The 17,272-nt window shown below is 44.6% G+C and overlaps 1 protein-coding gene across 1 annotated transcript; it reads right to left on the bottom strand.

Annotated features, from left to right (window-relative positions):
• Nucleotides 1-552: 552 nt before the first annotated feature.
• Nucleotides 553-17,222, bottom strand: SUGP2 (SURP and G-patch domain containing 2). Its single transcript, XM_081314619.1, has 5 exons — nucleotides 16,985-17,222; nucleotides 10,072-10,196; nucleotides 5,239-6,741; nucleotides 2,635-2,752; nucleotides 553-991 (listed from the first exon to the last, which is right to left on the bottom strand). The coding sequence occupies exons 2-5, from the start codon at nucleotides 10,181-10,183 to the stop codon at nucleotides 565-567; spliced, it is 2,160 nt and encodes a 719-aa protein (XP_081170745.1). The 5' UTR covers nucleotides 10,184-10,196; nucleotides 16,985-17,222; the 3' UTR covers nucleotides 553-564.
• Between the last annotated feature and the right edge of the window lie 50 nt (nucleotides 17,223-17,272).

Here is a 17,272-nt window from a genome sequence, read left to right on the forward strand (position 1 = left end):
GGTGGAATAACAATTTAGGACACGTTCTTTACAATTGGTTTTGAAGACATAATACTATTTGCCGATTATCAGTTGACAAAAAAAAAAAGTACAAAATGCTGGCTGCCCTTTTAACCCACTACCTTCATTTGTTCAGATCTAGCCGACCTGGAGATCTGAAAGCATTCTCAGTAATTTAAGAACACTGGCACTTTCAGTCTGACCTTTAGTACCGCTGGATATTCAACCACGAGTCTTAAAAGTTGTCAAGGTTGCAGATCCCTGTTCTGTATCGCAATTGTCTTACATTAAAAGGACAATTTGTATGAACTTCTGAAGGCCTGGGGAATCACACCGAACGCCAGCTGCATTTAACCCAGAGACCTCAGGCTGCATCATTCTGGGCGAGGCAGAACAATCACTTAAATCAGTGTTTCTCAACCTTGGCTGGGGAATTCTGGGAGTTGAAGTCCGCACCTCTTCGAGCGGCTGAGGTTGAGAAACACTGGCTTAAAACTGCTTTGTGGCCTTTCCTAAGGGCATTCCCTCCTCTTCGGTTTCACCTACCATCAGGGAACTGGCTCATCAAAGACGGGAATTTTCAGAAAGCCTCAGTGAGTCCGTTTTCCCTGAGGTTTCTTTCAGGGGCTGCGTCTCTGCCTGATCGCCGTTGGGTTTGTCACGGTTGGGACTGGACACCGGTGTGCCTGGCGCTTGCTGCTTCAGCACCGACCCGGCAGATAAGAGCGTCTGGGTCCCAGTTGTGGACCTCCTGGCTCTTCTGGACCTCGCGGCCCTTTGCAGGATCCCGGGCCTTCTCCTCTGAAAGAGCTTCTTCTTGATCCTTGCTACTTTCCTCCTGTACAAAAGGATCTTCACAGCTTCTGAGATTTGCTGCTCAGGGGTCTTCTTGTCTTTGGGCTCTTCCTTGGCTGCAGACATAAGCCTCTCCGTCTCATCCAGCTTCAGCTTGTAATACTTGTACTCAAGGCTTTCCTCTTCAAGCAGAAACCTGTTTTATGGGGCGATGGAAAACAAATCAAATAAAGCTGGAAACTCTTCTCCAAATTCCACCTTCCCCACCCACCCCGACCTCTTGCCTCTCCCCTCTGCCCCCCCTCCCCTTTCTCCCTCATGTCGCAAACACTTCCCGATTCCTCTCTGCTGTTCCTGCTTCCCCCACTCGTCTGTGAAAAGAACACGCTCACCCGTCTTCCCAAGGCTCACCTAGCACTAGCACTTAAGACTTATATACCGCTTCACAGCGCTTTCCACCCCTCTCTTGAGTGGTTTACAGAGTCAGCATATTGACCCCAACAATGTGGGTCCTCATTTTACCGAACTGGGAAGGATGGAAGGCTGAGTCAACTTTGAACCGGTCAGGATCGAACTCCTGGCAGTGAGCAGCGAGTTAGCCTGCAACACTGCATTCTAACCACTGTGCCACCACGGCTTTTTCATCCCAGGGGAGAGCCCTCCTAATCAAGCATGGAGGTCTGGCTGTCTCAAAACCGGAGTCCTTGGTGCTCTCTGAGCTTGGTTGTTTTCTTTACAGATATTTGATAACAAATCCGGTAACAACAATGGTTACCTAGCACAAGAGTAGCTGAGAAAACCATTAAAGCAAACTGGTTCTATCTGAAGCCTATTGAGAGTCCCCATTCCCTGCAAGAGACATGGGTCTGAATAAAAGCTATTGCGTGGTAGTCCCCATTTTATGGAACTCTCTCTCCTTGGAGCTATCAGCGGCTCCAATTCTTCTTAGTTTTCACAAACAAGGGGAAACAGGATAGTTCACCATTCCAATCAGAATTTGCAACTTCCCAAAGGAGGAATTTGCCTCTTGAGAGACAGAGAGAGCAACTCCTTCATCTAGGGCAGGGCTAGGCAACCTCGGCTCTTTTATGACTCGTGGACTTCAACTCCCAGAATTCCTGAGCAAGCTATGCTATGCTGGCTCAGGAATTCTAGGAGTTGAAGTCCACGAGTCATAAAAGAGCCGAGGTTGCCTAGCCTTGATCTAGGGACTGCAGACACATCAACCTAAACCTCCCCAAAAAGGTACTTTTTAGAAATCGCCCTTGGTGAGCAGTTTCCTTAACAGTGCAGGCAGCACTTACGAGTAAGAATGCTAGACTTCAAAAGAGAAACAACCTAGGTACAACGTGCTAAGCTCTACTGTGTGAAAAGATAAAAGCACAGGTTGCGGCTTAGCATTTGCCTGAATTCAGGTGACTATTTAGCAGCCATTAATTCCTCCAACCAAACGACCTCAGATGCAGACACGGTCACAAAGCAGAGTCATTCTTCAACAATGACTTCACGGTCTCCCAACGACAGCATTTTCACTGGGTGACTACAAAAATCACTGTTTCTCATCCTTGGCAACTTTAAAGATCGATGCGCTTCACCTCCCCAAAATTCCCCAGTCGGCAAGTTGAAAAACCAGGCCTTGAGCTGGGCTTTCCAAGGTCCACCTCTATCAATTCGCTTGTTTAAGCATACTCACGTATCGGTGGGTTCCCGAATAGAACAGGACGTCTTAAACCAGCCATTTATTTTCTAACTTACCTTTCAGAATATCACAAAGATAGGATAAAATTGGAGCTAGATATTGCTTCCAAGCACTTTGAAGGAACCAAGTAAGATAAGTACCAATACTCCGGGTTGTGTTTCAGTTCGGCCTTCTCTTTCCCTGTTAACGTGCCAGAGACCGTCGCTTTCACTAGTTTTTCAATCGTCTCAACGACTTTCCTATCAGCACGTTGTGGGGCTACGCGAAGAAAGAACGAGTACCAAACAAGGGGGAAAAAAAGAAGAAGTTGTCACAATAACAATGAAGATAGTTACTTGACGTCTTCCTGCTAATAAATTTATCACCGTGGGTGTGCTCATCACCGTTAGCACTGGTAATGTGCACAAGAAGGGTTATGTTCTCAGTTTAATTCTATATCAGACATGTCAAACACAAGGCCCGGGGGCCGGATCCGGCCCGTGAAGTGGTTTCATGTGGCCCGTGAAGCCATCTTGGAAACAGTGAGGGAACGGCCCCCACTGCCTTGGCCCTGGCCCAGAGACCCTCCTTCTGCCAGAGACCCTCAGATCTGTCCCACTCCTGCCCAGGCCCCCATAGGCACCCTTGATGTAGAGCTGGCCACGCCCACCCAGTAGGCCATACGCACTCTAGCCATGCCCACCCAGTAGGCCACGCCCACCCTGGCCATACCCACCCGGCCCCCTGAGGGCAACCGCAATGCTGATGCGGCCCTCAATGAAATTGAGTTTGACACCCCTGTTCTATAACATAAATTGTGTGGGTTATGTGTGAATGGAAGAGTTTGACTTTGTGCCACAGGCCACAGCCCCAACATATATATATAACGGTTACCTACAGGGGACCTCAGAGGCAATGGATAAAATTACGCTGTAGACCAGTGATGGCAAACCTTTTAGAGACCGAGTGCCCAAACTGCAACCCAAAACACACTTATGTATCGTTGGGTGCCGGGTGGGCATGGCCCATTGAGTGGGCGTGGCCAATTGGGTAAGCATGTCCCATTGGGTGGGCGTGGCTGTGGTGGTAACGGCAGACTGGGTGGGACTAAAAAGTTCAATCAATCAATTCCAACTTTGCGAGATCTCTTTTTTCCCCCGCGAGAAGTTGAAATTGATTGATTGAACCCCCCCCCTTTTTTTGCACACAGTGGCGGAGGCCTAAAGTGAAACGGTTTTATAAAACCCAGCTGAAGGCCTAGGACTGGGGTGAGGGCGTGTGTGCCACAGAGAGGGCTCTGCATACCACATGTGGCGCTCGTGCCATAGGTTCGCCACCACAGCTGTACACAAACAAAATACATGCTTTCCAAAGCAGTCCAGAGAACCGATGACATTGCATTTGTATCAACTACATAAATACAGGTAGTCCTCAACTTACGACCACAATTGAGCCCCAAATTTGTTGTTAAGTGAGACATTTCTTAAGTGAGTTTTGCCTCAGTTTATGACTTTTCTTGCTACAGTTGTCAAGTGAATCACTGCAGTTGATAAGTTAATAACCCGGTTGTTAAGTGAATCTGACTTTCTCATTGACTATGCTTGTCAGAAGGTCACAAAAGGGGATCGCATGACCCTTGGACACCGCAACCGTCATAAATATGAGCCAGTTGCCAAGCATCTGAATTTTGATCACAATCATGGGGATGCTGCAAAGGTCGTTAATTATGAAAAACTTTTTCAGTGTCATAACTTTGAAGAGACACTAAATGAACTGTTGTAAGTCGAGGACTACCTGTATTCAACTGCCTCTTTTTTATAAGTTCAGATTTAGCTAACATTTGATTTTAAATGATATCCCTCTTCTTATGGTTCATTAGATTGAAGTTTTGCAATACGGTGATGATCTAAATATACAAATAAAAAGTTAACAATATGACAGTAATTTAAAGAGCTTAACTGAGGTGAGAAGAGGTAATCCTAATACTATTAAGTAATATGCTGCAATCCAGAAATCAATCAGAACTTTTTTCTGTTTAGCCTTCCTTCTTCTGCTTAGCCTTCCAAATCAATCTTCAATTTTAAGAATCTGAGTAAGATATTTTTATTTCTAATCCGTTTGTATAAAAGAAACAGGCTTAAAAAAATTAAAAAGATATACAAACCCATTTCCGGATGATTATTTCTGAATTTGCCTTAAAACTCTAAAAATGTGAAAAACGGGCATTAGAACCAATCAATCAGATCAATAGCCTCTTCTAAAAAGATACCAGGTGCAACATCATGAAACCCAACCTGCGTGAGAGTAAAATCTTGCCAATAAAATGACAACATACCTTGAATCGGGAATAGCTGCAACTACTACTATATAGCTAAAATAAAGTTCAAGGATAAAATGGCTACACTGAAGATGAAGAACATCTGAGTTTTCATTTCCACTCATTCTGAGATAGGCTTTGTTTCTCAACCTAGTGCAGGGGTAGGCAACCTCGGCTCTTTTTATGACTCGTGGACTTCAACTCCCAGAATTCCTGAGCCAGCCGTGCTGAGGGGAAAGGGAGAGGTTTCCAAGCTGGCTCAGGAATTCTGGGAGTTGAAGTCCACGAATCATAAAAGAGCCAAGGTTACCTACTCCTGGCCTAGTGTATTTCATAGAGATAAAATGAGAGGCAGAGCACCCCAGAACATCACCTCCCATTGCTCATAGGCTAAAAAGGTCTCCTTGCACTTAATTTTAAGTGTGATTTACAATGACATTCCACTGACCCTGAGCTGGAGGGCTGGCAGCCGGTCTCTTTAACTGCATCTGGCAACCACTTTTCTGCAACCAACTTTGCAAAGTTTCTATATATTCTTTTCCAAACAAGGCAGAAGTATCAAAATTGGGAAATAAGGTAGGAGGAGGGGCCGAATCCTGGATGCTGAGGGCCTCCAGGATTTTTTCCTGCCTGAAAGCCGAGGCCAGGGCGAAGGTTTGCCCCAGGAGGGCCAAGGATTTTCGGCAGAGGGACATCGTAGTCTGAAAAGCGGTGGCCATCTTGCTGGAGTTACTGAAGCTGTTAGTTTTGATTTTGAGCTCATAGGCATTGCAGGCCATCAGCAGAGGGGTGGTGCTCCTGAGCAGGTAGTCCTGGAGCCGCATCATATAACGGTCAAAAGGCTTAATGACCTCAAAAAAGCAATTCTTGGTCACCATCACCCTTTTCTCCAACAGCAGATTCAGAAACTGGCTGTCCACCTTCGGCGTTCTCAGAGCCGGGTGCTGCAGCGTCTTGACGCTGTTCATGCAGAAATCTTGGTGCTCGGTTTTCAGCAAGCACTTAAACGATGCCAGCATTTTGGCACAGGTCTCCGTCTCTAACGTGAAGAGCAACCGGAAGAGTTCCGAGTACTCCGGGTCTCTCTTAATTTCACAGAACCCAGCCCATTTGATTATTTCAATCCCAAAATTGGCAAAAATATCAGAAGAATCGAGAAGATCCAAGTCTGGCTCTTTGATCCGGACGTACCCTGTAGCTTTCAGAGCTGCCTCTTGCTGTAGTCCCTTCGGAGAGGCCAGACACAGCCTTTGGTTCTGTTGGAGGTGAGGAGAAGGTAGAGTTCGTGGCTTGGTGGGAACCACGGGATTTAACAGAAGATCATCTGCTGGGGACAAAGCTTTAGTGGCCCACTTCTTGAGATGAGCAGCCAACTCCTCCTTACTTCTGGCCAGGCCTCTGGTTGCCATCCCATGTTTCTCTTGGGGACCTCTTCCCCGCCCGGCATTCAAAGAAGAGCTGAATTCTCCCTCAGTCTCAAGACCCTGCCCCAGGTCATAATTCTGACTACAGGCAGTCCTGTAGTTCTCTTCCAGAAGCCGCGGTGATCTGAAGTTGCCCAACAGTTCTGATGAATCATAGTCAGCCTCGCGGCGTCTGGAAAGGTCTTGAACAGGAGTCTGGCCATATTTCCGTTCCCGTGAGGCAGCACTGTCATAGTCTCGATTGCGGGAAGATGGGCCGGCGTAATCTCTTTCCAGTGCAGATGAATTTCCGTAGTCTTGCTCATAGGAAGGCAGCTGGCCATAGTCCCGATTCCGTGAAGAGAGTTTGGTGCTACTTTTGGAAAAGTAATCCTCCTCCTCTGTGACATGGCTGCTGGACCTATAGGAAGGCAGCGAGTATTCATTTCTAGCATTTTTCCTCCAGTCACCCCGCATGAACTTCCCACCGTCTTGAAATTCTTCCTCCTCCTCGTCGTACTGGGCCCGTGTGACTGGCCGCGAGTGAACTGCATAAGGAAACAAAAGACAGCTGCTGTTCACAGAGGTACCAAGCTTTAAAACAATCAGCCTGTGGCAAAGTTGTTAGAATGCAGTATTGCAGGCTAACTCTGCTGACTGCCAGCAGTTCGATTTTGACCAGATTAAGACTGACTCAACCTTCCAAAGTCTATAAAATGAGGACCCAGATTGTTGGGAGTCATAGGCTGACACTGTAAACCGCTTAGAGTGGGCTGTAAAGTACTTTGAACTCTAAGTGCTATTGCTATTTGGAAGAGTTGAAAAATAATGAGCCAATACATCATGCAACTCTGTATTGTACTGGAACATTCAATATTACCTAATTAAGGTAAAACCACCTGTTTACTAAATCAGAATAATTTATACGTAAGCATAAGAGCCTACCTGGATCTATGTCTTCTATAATAGCTGTGGATGGCTGAAATTGAACATTATTTGTTGTTTTTGCAACACTTTCACACATTTCACTGATTGACCTTTTTGACAAATGGACATAGTTATTGCACCAAAGTCTCACTGAATTTCACAGTTACCTTGAGTCACATTCAATTCCTGGGAACTTCATGGACTATTCCATATAGCTCTGCTGGCAACAATATATGATTTTTTTGTCATTAATTAGACTGCCATCTGCTGAAGTCACTCCTTAGTTCTTCTCATTTTTTTCTGCTTCTACGTTGGGTGCAAACGTTGGTTTTTCTCTCAATGCCTTTCACACTGTTGAAGAGCAGTGTTTCTCAACCATGGAAACTTTAAGATGCATGGACTTCAACTCCCAAAATTCCTCAGCCAAATTACTGGCTGGATCATTCTGGTAGTTAAAGTCCACACCTGGCTAAGGTTTCACTGGCCTAGACTGATGGTTCAGTATATCCTCTTCTTTGATCTCCAGTTGCCTAGTTCCATCATCTCACATTCCCCAAAGTTCTTATTTATTTACTTATTGAATTTTTATGCCATCTCCACTACAAGGTCAATCTGGGAGGCTTACAAATTATAAAGCAAGTAAAAATAATTAAAATATCAAAACATGAACAATTACACAGATGAAATTATTAAAAACTGTACCAAAACTGAAACTAAGAGATTGATGGGAACAGGGAAGAGGTCTTCTTACGTCATCAGACACCTCAGGTGCTGATCGACCCCTCGGGGCCCTAGGCCAGGGGTAGGCAACCTTGGCCCTTTTATGACTCGTGGACTTCAACTCCCAGAATTCCTAAGTCAGCGTGCCTCAGCTTGGAAAGCTCTCCCTTTCCCCTCAGCGTGGCTGGCTCAGGAATTCTGGGAGTTGAAGTCCATGAGTCATAAAAGGGCCAAGGTTGCATACCCCTGCCCTAGACCTACCAGCAAAGCCAGGTTTAAATGCCCTTCTGGAAGGCAAAAAGGGAAGAGGCAGTTCTCATCTGCACTGGTGGAATGTTCAACAAGGATGAGGCTCTTATAGTGATGGCTTGTCACTGTTTTTTTCCTACGGTGATTTTTCCCCCCACTTTCCTATCTAGCCCCTAGAAGGGACGCGGTGGCTCAGTGGGTTAGGATGCTGAGCTTGTCGATCAGAAGGTCGGCAGTTTGGCGGGTCAAATCCCGAATGCTGCGTAACCGAGTGAGCACCTGTGACTCATCCCAGCTTCTGCCAACCTAGCAGTTCGAAAGCATGTAGAAATGCAAGTAGAAAAATAGGGACCACTACGGTGGGAAGGTAACAGCGTTCCGTGCACCTTTGGCGTCTAGTCATGCCGGCCACATGACCACGGAGACGTCCTCGGACAAGCGCTGGTTCTTCGGCTTTGAAATGGAAATGAGCTGGAAATGAGCCCCCTAGAGCTGGAAACAAGTAGCACACATGTGCGGGGGAACCTTTACCTATCTAGCCCCATTCTAACACTAATCAAGCCCAATTCTTCTTTGATGTCTTTTGCACCTGAAATTGCCTCCAGAATATCTCCATGCAACACTTCCCTTACTTCTCAAAATGCATGCTTCCTAAAAAAAAAAAAGTTGGAATATTTCCCAAGTAACCAAAAAAATAAATAAATCAGATTATGCTATTGCACACATGCTTCCATCTCCCGCTTCTTGGTGTTTCCATGAATGCACCACAGTCTATAAGCCTCTTGTGGTAAGCATCTTAGAAATTTATTTATTATACAGAGGGTGTAGTTAAAATAGCAAATATACTGAGAGTTTTTTTTAAATCTTACGGTAGGTTATACGGAATGGCTTCAAAGAGAGATAACAGATTAAAAGCCAGATCCTTCTTCACAATCCTTACTCAACTTTGGAAACTGACAGCCAGTTTGAAGTTATTTTGTGCATCAGGAAGGTTAAACAAGGGGCAAAAGAACAGTAAAGGAAAGCCATAATAATCTGAGTTGAGATACAGTTGACTGAGTTGCATCTCCAGGACCAATCTAAGCATCGCTATCGCATGACAGCGAGAGTGCTATATTAAGAGCAGCATCGCTACATAAGATCAAAAAAATTACTTTTTGTTGCTAGGGGCGGATGATCATTTCACCAAGCCTCGAAGACGTGGTTTTGTCGACAGGGGGGTATGATGGAGCCAGTGCAGTGATTGTGCTGATTGCCTCGGTGAATGAGATTATGGGCTGTGAGTTTTAAGTATTTATTATTTTTAATACACCTTTACAATTTTTTGTTTTTACATTTGTTTTGTTTGTAAACTGTCCAAAGTCTGCCTGTCTGTCTCTCTCTCTGTATGTGTGTGCGTGTAGGATGGACAGCTGTACAAATCTGAATAATGAATAAGATGCAATGAAAGTGCACAATCAGGAAAAGAGTAGGATCACACTTCTACTCACAAGTCCCAAATATGTGGCAATAATTGATTTTATAAAGATTGGAAAGGTCTACTTCGAATCCTGTGGGTCAAAGAACTCCAACTATCAGGACCTTCTCTGCTGTAACACCCAGCCCTTTGAACATCTTGCCTTTAAGGTAAAACTCGCCCCCCCCCCGGCCTCTATCCTTTCACAAGGACCTAAAGACCTGGCTCTACTGGTTGGTCAAGGGACCAGATGGAGAAATTCTATGCTGGAGGTGGCTGCTAAATTGATGGCAGACTCCCCCTTGCACTCTGCTCTCCACCTGTCCATCTTTTGGGTTATTATCCCATCGATGTATTCTCACTGGGTTCCTTTTTTCATTATTTATTTTATGGTGCTATTATTTTATTTCTGTTCTGTTTGCACACCTTTTTTTTCCCCCTTTTTTGCTATTGTAAGCCACCTAGAGTAGTCCCAGGGCGAGGCAGGCGGCCAATAAATAAGTAAATTTGGACAATCTAAATCTACCTCTAAGTTGATGAAGCGCCTCGTCGATTGGATCACTTCGGTCCAGGTATCGTTTTGCCTTGGCCTGCATGATTGCATCAAAAGACTCCCGTGTCATCCGCTGGGAGGCCATCTTGACTCTACAACTAAACGGGAGGAAAATTAAGAATATGCATTTGCCAGTGACATCTCTTTATCCTATAGCTTTCACGAAAGGCAGGTCTAAGCAAGATTTCTAACTCATCAACCATCCAAGACTTAAATTCAGCAGAACTATTTTTTACGTGGGAAGAATCAACCACATGGAATAAAAAGCAAGAGTTGTAGAACTCTGGTTTACGTTGTATAAACCAGTTTGTTTAGAGCACTATCTAAACTCAAAATCTAAATTTAGTAACATTGCTCTTAACTGCATCAAGATCACTAGTCGGAGAAAACATGTAGAAAGGCATTTAATCTCCCAAAATCCCCATGCAACCAAATTAATTTATTTTGTCACAAGAATTGTGAATATATGTCATATGATTATTGATGCCATTATATTTACTATGACTGAGGTGGGTTACAAACTGGGGCTTCCGACAGAACCAATTCTGTCAGGACCATAGTACTACAGGATATGAAACAAACGTAAATTCCAGAAATCCAAAATGAAACTATAATAACCAATCAATAAAATTCATTAATATCTGTATACGTGACAATCAAATAATAAATGGTAAAACGTTTAGTACATTTGATTCAATGAGAAGACACACAAAAAAGTTCATAGTAGTATAGAAAGTAGGAATGTATCAAGAACCAATTTACATGATGTTTAATTACAGACAAAACAGCCACTACAAAGAAAGGGGGGGGAGGGAAATGGAGGCTTCTTGTCAAAGCAAAGGAGAGAAATTTCTAATGTGCAGCTCATACAAACATGCTGAATGGGAGCAACCTTTTCCACACACAGGAATTACTTCACTTGGGAAAGGAAAAGAGATTAGAGAGAAATGGCAAAGAGAAAGGAAAAAAAGACTAACAATTCTTTATTTACAATACTGGACTTCATTAGTTCAATGCTAGCCTTTGAACTATGGTGCTGGAGAAGACTCCTGCGAGTCCCTTGGACTGCAAGGCGATCAAACCGGTCAGTCCTAGAGGAGATCAACCCTGACTGCTCTTTAGAAGGCCAGATCCTGAAGCTAAAACTCAAATACTTTGGCCACCTAATGAGAAGGAAGGACTCACTGGAGAAGAGCCTAACGCTGGGAAAGGTTGAGGGCAAGAGAAGAAGGGGACGACAGAGAACGAGGTGGCTGGATGGAGTCACTGAAGCAGTAGGCGTGAGCCTAAATGGACTCCAGAAGATGGTAGAGGACAGGAAGGCCTGGAGAAACGTTGTCCATGGGGTCGCGATGGGTCGGACACAACTTCGCAACTAACAACAACAACAACTTCATTAGCATACATTCTGGTCCACACAGGTTGCTGTTAGATACATCCTCCAACAAATGGAGAAGGAAGGTAGAGGGATGAGTCTTTGGTTGGATCTACCCAATGTACGTCTTGGCTTTCTGAAATCATGATTTTTCCACAGCTGGGGGGACTCAGACCAGGTCAAAGAACAACTACTGCTCCTTTCTCCGATTCTGAACCCATATGATCAACTAAGAACCAGGTTGGTGTAGTGGCGAAGGGACCAGGCTAGAAACTGAGTTCTACCCTGCCTTAAGATGGGTGAGCTTGGGCTAGGAACTCTCTCTCAGCCTAGGAAACAAACTACTTCCGAAATATTGCCTAGAGAGGTAACATATTAAAGGTAAAAGGTAAAGGTTCCCCTGCACATGCGTGCTAGTCATTTCCGAGTCTAGGGGCCGGTGCTCATCTCCGTTTCAGAGTCGAAGAGCCAGAGCTTGTCCGAGGACGTCTCCGTGGTCACGTGGCCGGCATGACTGGACGCCAAAGGTACACGGAATGCTGTTACCTTCCCACCGTAGAGGTCCCTATTTTTCTACTTGCATTTTTACGTGCTTTCGAACTGCTAGGTTGACAGAAGCTGGGACGAGTAACAGGCGCTCGCTCTGCTACGCGGCACTCGGGATCTGACCCGCCAAACTGCCGACCTTCTGATTGACAAGCTCAGCGTCCTAACCCACTGAGCCACCGCGTCCCTTTTGGTAACATATTAGAGAAACTGATTGCAGCTCCTACACATCAGGGGTCCCCAGCACCGGTCCATGGCATGCCAGCAACTGGTCCGCACAAACAAGCAAAGCCCCATCCATGGGGTGCAGGCAGCACACAAAACCAGGCCCCCTCCGGTCCACGGAAAAACCTCTCTCCACAGAACTGGTCCCTGGTGCCCAAAAGGTTGGGGACCTCTGCGATTAGGTCCAGTAACCGCCTTGAGAGTGTAAAAAACCTAATTCTGAAGATACACCTAGTGGGGTTCTGCAGCCTGGGGCATTATACTGTCTGGACTCCAATTTGTGGGGATGGGTGTTGTAGCCTCAAATATTTCACGACATTTGAATTATCTAGGATAAGCCAAAGGCTGGGAAGGGTACAGAAGACTTTAGGATTGACTGTCCAAACGGAGCTCCATTGAGTGGCTTTAGTTATTGATGTGGAGGGGGGGGGAAAGTAAATTTACTCCTCCTGAATTGAGGGAATGAAAGAGAAGACAGGATGTTACCGTATTTTAATAATGGATCTAAGGTTTTTGCCCTTAGGCAGTATCTGCAATTTTATAAGTGTTGATCAAAAGATAAGAAGTATTAGGAGAGTTCACTAGAGAATGGGGAAATGAGCCTTGGTGGAGCAGTGGGCTAATGCCTCCTTAAGTAACACCAGCTGCCTGCAATTAGTGCAGGTTCGAGTCCCACCAGGCTCAAGGTTGACTCAGCCTTCCATCCTTCCGAGGTAGGTAAAATGAGGACCCAGATTGTTGGGGGCAATAAGCTGACTTTGTAATAATGCCGCTTGGGGGGGGGGGGCGGGCGAAGGCCCTAATAAGCAGGCATATACATAGAATGAAGGCTATTGCTAAGCACACTTGATTTGTGCTTCTTAGATTGTAAGCCGCCCTGAGTCTTCGGAGAAGGGCGGGATATAAATGGGATTAAAATAAAATAAAATAAAATAAAAAAAATAAATAAATACTTGCGAAAGCTCATTCACATATCTTGGGAGTGTCTTCTCTCACGTTTAAATAACGGAAGAGCTTCTCTTTTGCCAAGCTGGAATGGAGATTCCCTTTTCGATAGCAGGAAATCGTACCCAATGTATGCGAAAGCTTTTTACAATTCCCTTTGTTCTTTACAACCAAGCAAAAGCCAATATTATGTAGAAGACCTGATTTTCCTATTTTCTCTTTTAGAATCAAAGATTACCACAAAGAAATAAATTGTAATAGCAAAAAAAGTAAGGTTGCAGCCTAGCAGTATTATCCATTGGATTTAAAGTAATTCACACATGGGCTAAAACAGAATTAATTACTACAGGTAGTCCTTGACTTACAGCAGTTCACTTAGTGACCATTCAAAGTTACAAGGGCGCTGAGAAAAGTGACATGACTGTTTTTCACACTTATCACTAGTGCAGCATCCCCATGGCCATGTGATCAAAATTCAGATGGTTGGCAACTGACTCATGTTTATGACGGTGGCAGTGTCCCGAGGTCATGTGACCCCCTTTTACAAGCTTCTGACAAGCAAAGTCGATGGGGAAGCCTGATTCACTTAACAACTGTTTTACCAACTTAACAACTGCAGTGATTCACTTAATAACTGTGGCAAGAAAAGTCATAAAATGGGGCAAAATTCACTTAATAACTGTCTTGCTTAATAACAGAAATTTGGGGCTCAGTTGTGCTTGTAAGCTGAGGACTGCCTGTATTTGATCAGCATGATGAATTTCTAATATTTGTTCAATTCTTAAGAGATTTTAAAAATAATGGATTATTGAAAAGATATACCATGCCCTCATGTATGAAAACAATGATTAACAAAGAGGGTAAAGTATCATTTGCAAAGATGTAAATAAGTTTAATTAATAGCCTTTCCTTTTGCCACTAACAAGGTATTCCAACTAGAAATGACTTTTACTGTTACTTTTAACAGACACACTATATACCATATATATTATGGGTATTTTAGGTGTCAGATTAGCAATCACAATTATATTGAATTTAAAATCCTGACTCCATGTTGAATTTTTGCAAAAGGCACTGGTGAATGTGGAAGGTTTCATGCAGCCCCCTATCTTAAGAGTCTTAGGTCACCATATCATTTTTCTGCATCCTTTCTTCAGTATTGAAGGCAGAGGACAGGTAGTCCTCGACTTACAACAGTTCATTTAGTGACTGTTCAGAGTTATCACAGCACTGAAAAAAGTGACTTATGACCAGTGGTGGGATTCAAATATGTGAACCGGTTCTCTGTGTGGATACTACTTCCGGAAGTCCGTGCTGGGCCTGGGCAACAAAAAATTAGCTACCGGTTCTGCCGAACTGGTTGAATCCCACCATTTTTCATACTTACGACTATTGCAGAATCTCCAGTCACACGATTTACATTCGGATGCTTGACAACTGGTTCATGTTTATGACGGTTGTAGTGACTCAGGATCATGACAAGCAAAGTTAATGGGGAAGCCAGATTCACTAAACAACCATGTTATTAATTTAAGTGCAGTGATTCACTTAACAAACGTGGCAAAAAGGTCACAAAATGGGGCAAAACTCACTTAACAAATTTCTCACTTAGCAACATAAATTCTGGGGTCAGTTGCGGTTGTAAGTTGAGCACTACCTGTATTTAGATTTGAGTACAATGACGACAGAGAATGAGGTGGCTGGATGGAGTCACTGAAGCAGTAGGCGTGAGCCTAGATGCACTCCAGAAGATGGTAGAGGACAGGAAGGCCTGGAGGAACATTGTCCATAGGGTTGCGATGGGTCGGACACGACTTCGCAACTAACAACAACAACAATGCCACTGAAATTTAACTAATTCACAAAAGTACTGATTTTTGTCAAAGTCTTACATTTCTCTTTTTTTTTGCAATTTTAAATTCATTCCCTCTGCTAAAAAAATATTCTCAAAACTCACCAGCAAAGTTACCCACAGCAAATGCAGTGTCTCTTTTCAGAGAAAGTGAACAAGGACCGAGGACAAGTCCCCGCCCTGTAATACTTTGTTCAAAAAGATTCTAGATTAGTCTACACAGCAATGTTACCAAGAAACTAAAAAAAGAATGAATATGCATGCTAGAAGTGATGAGGCTTACAGACATCCAGGCGATGCTAGCTTGCAGGGGAGGAGCATCTGCAATATGATAAGAAAAAAACCTGGAAAGCTTTTTTAAAAAGCCATATTCTTAAACATTTTCCTCTCAGATCGACACCCACATTACATCCGATGGTGAAGGGAAAGCATTGGCGAGCGCTAAGAAGAATCACAAAGCCAGACAAATGTTAAGTACAGATAGCCCTCAACTTACAACCGCAACTGAGCCTCAAATTTCTGTTGTTAAACGAGACAAACGAGACATTTGTTAAATGAGCTTTGCCCCATTTGATAATCTTTTGTGCCACAGCTGTTAAGTGAACCACTGCAGTTGATAAAGTTAGCAACCCGGCTGTTAAGTGAATCTGGCTTCCCCACTGACTTTGCTTCTGAGGAGGTCGCAAAAAGGGGGAAATCACATGATGCCCAGCCCACAGCATCGGTCATAAATCTGAACCGGTTGCCCAGCCTCTGAATTTTGATCATGGGGATGCTAAGTCTGCTGGACTTAGCAGACTGTTTGGAATGGATCCGGAAGAGGCATTGAATGAAGCCATCCAGCAGTTTGAATCTCAAGGTACGGCATGAAGGATGGGAATATTGACCTACATGAAGTGTCATCTTTTTAGACATAGGCACCAGTTCCAACAATCTCTTGGCTTCCCAGGAGAATTGGTGTGGCTTATGGCAGTCAGAACTACAAGATCCGAGGGGAAAAAATCCCCAATGCTGACAATGATCTGATTTTGTTCTTAAAATAAATATTGTTAAAGTAATCTCAGCATATAAGTCTGAAAAAGGGTAATTAAAAGTCATATTTTTCAGTGCCGTTGTAGCTTTGAACGGCACTGAAAAAACGAACGGTTGTAAGTCGAGGACTACCTGCCTGCCTGCCAATTTTCAGCACCCTGCAAGAACAACCGAGCCCCTCCCCTTACGAACAGACCCTCCTTTTTAACATTTATCCTTCCAAACTAGCCCCCCCCCCGACTGTGGGCTGTAAAAGAGCATTTTCTGAAAAACCCTTCCCAATACACACGCCTGGGGTTCTTGAAAGAGAGAGAGGGGGGGGAAGGCTTTTTCTGCCATTTCCTCCCCAGCTCATCCCCACTGCTCCGACTTCTGCTGCTGCTTTAGCCCCCCAGCTTACCAAGCGACGGGGAAGAAGAGAAGCACCCTCGGCAACCTCTAGCATAAAGCAACCTCCATTAACCAGGGCCGATTTTTTTCCCCTCTTCTGCGCATGCGTCAAGCGCCTCTACCCTCTCGCTCGCTCGCTCGCTCGGCCGCCCGTCTGCACGCGCCGGAGCTTCTCTGCTGCGGCGGATTTGCACTTTCTCTTTTGCACGCGGAGAAAGCATCGATCAGGTTCCCTAACTCACCCGGCCTTTTTTTTTTTAAAAAGCCACCTTTCAATTCTGTCCGGAACCGACTTCGTGCGCACGCGCAACGAGAGGATCTCGTTAAGGAGCTATGAAATGACGCTCTCCCAACAGCGCATGCGCAAAAAAGAGCTTTTTCCCTCCTTTCTGCCGCTCTGCGCGTGCGCGAGACACCGCCTGGAAAAGAAATTTAACAATCTTTCTCGGCAACTCCGTGGCTGGGCGAAATAAAAGTAAATCTTTTTTTAAAAAAAAAACGTATCCAGTGATCTTTCTCACCCGTTTTAAAAAGAAAACAGAGCCGATGCTTTCAAACGTGCAGATACACGGTTATTTCGTCAAGTTCACAACTTTAGCCACACCACATCTGGCTTGTAAAAATTCGGGCAACCATTAGGCGGCAGTAAAGAGATCGAGATGCTCGCTGCCTCCTAACGGTCCGCCGGTGTTCTTCTTCCCCCCCCCCCCCGCAGTTCAGTTCCAAGAAGCCTCCATTAACGTCCGTCCCACCCTCCTTTAAAAAAAACAGGAGAACCGTGCTGGCGTACGCATGCGTAGTTCAATCTC

Source organism: Vipera berus (genome assembly GCF_964194415.1).
Source record: "Vipera berus genome assembly, chromosome: 1".
NCBI lineage: Eukaryota > Metazoa > Chordata > Lepidosauria > Squamata > Viperidae > Vipera > Vipera berus.

Coding starts and splice junctions, on each gene's coding strand:
- SUGP2 (XM_081314619.1), bottom strand. CDS start 10,183: ATGGCCTCCCAGCGGATGACACGGGAGTCTTTTGATGCAATCATGCAG. Junction 6,742..10,071: donor GGCGCTTCATCAACTTAGAG/GTAGATTTAGAT, acceptor TTCCTTATGCAG/TTCACTCGCGGCCAGTCACA. Junction 2,753..5,238: donor TGCCAGCCCTCCAGCTCAGG/GTCAGTGGAATG, acceptor TTCTTCGCGTAG/CCCCACAACGTGCTGATAGG.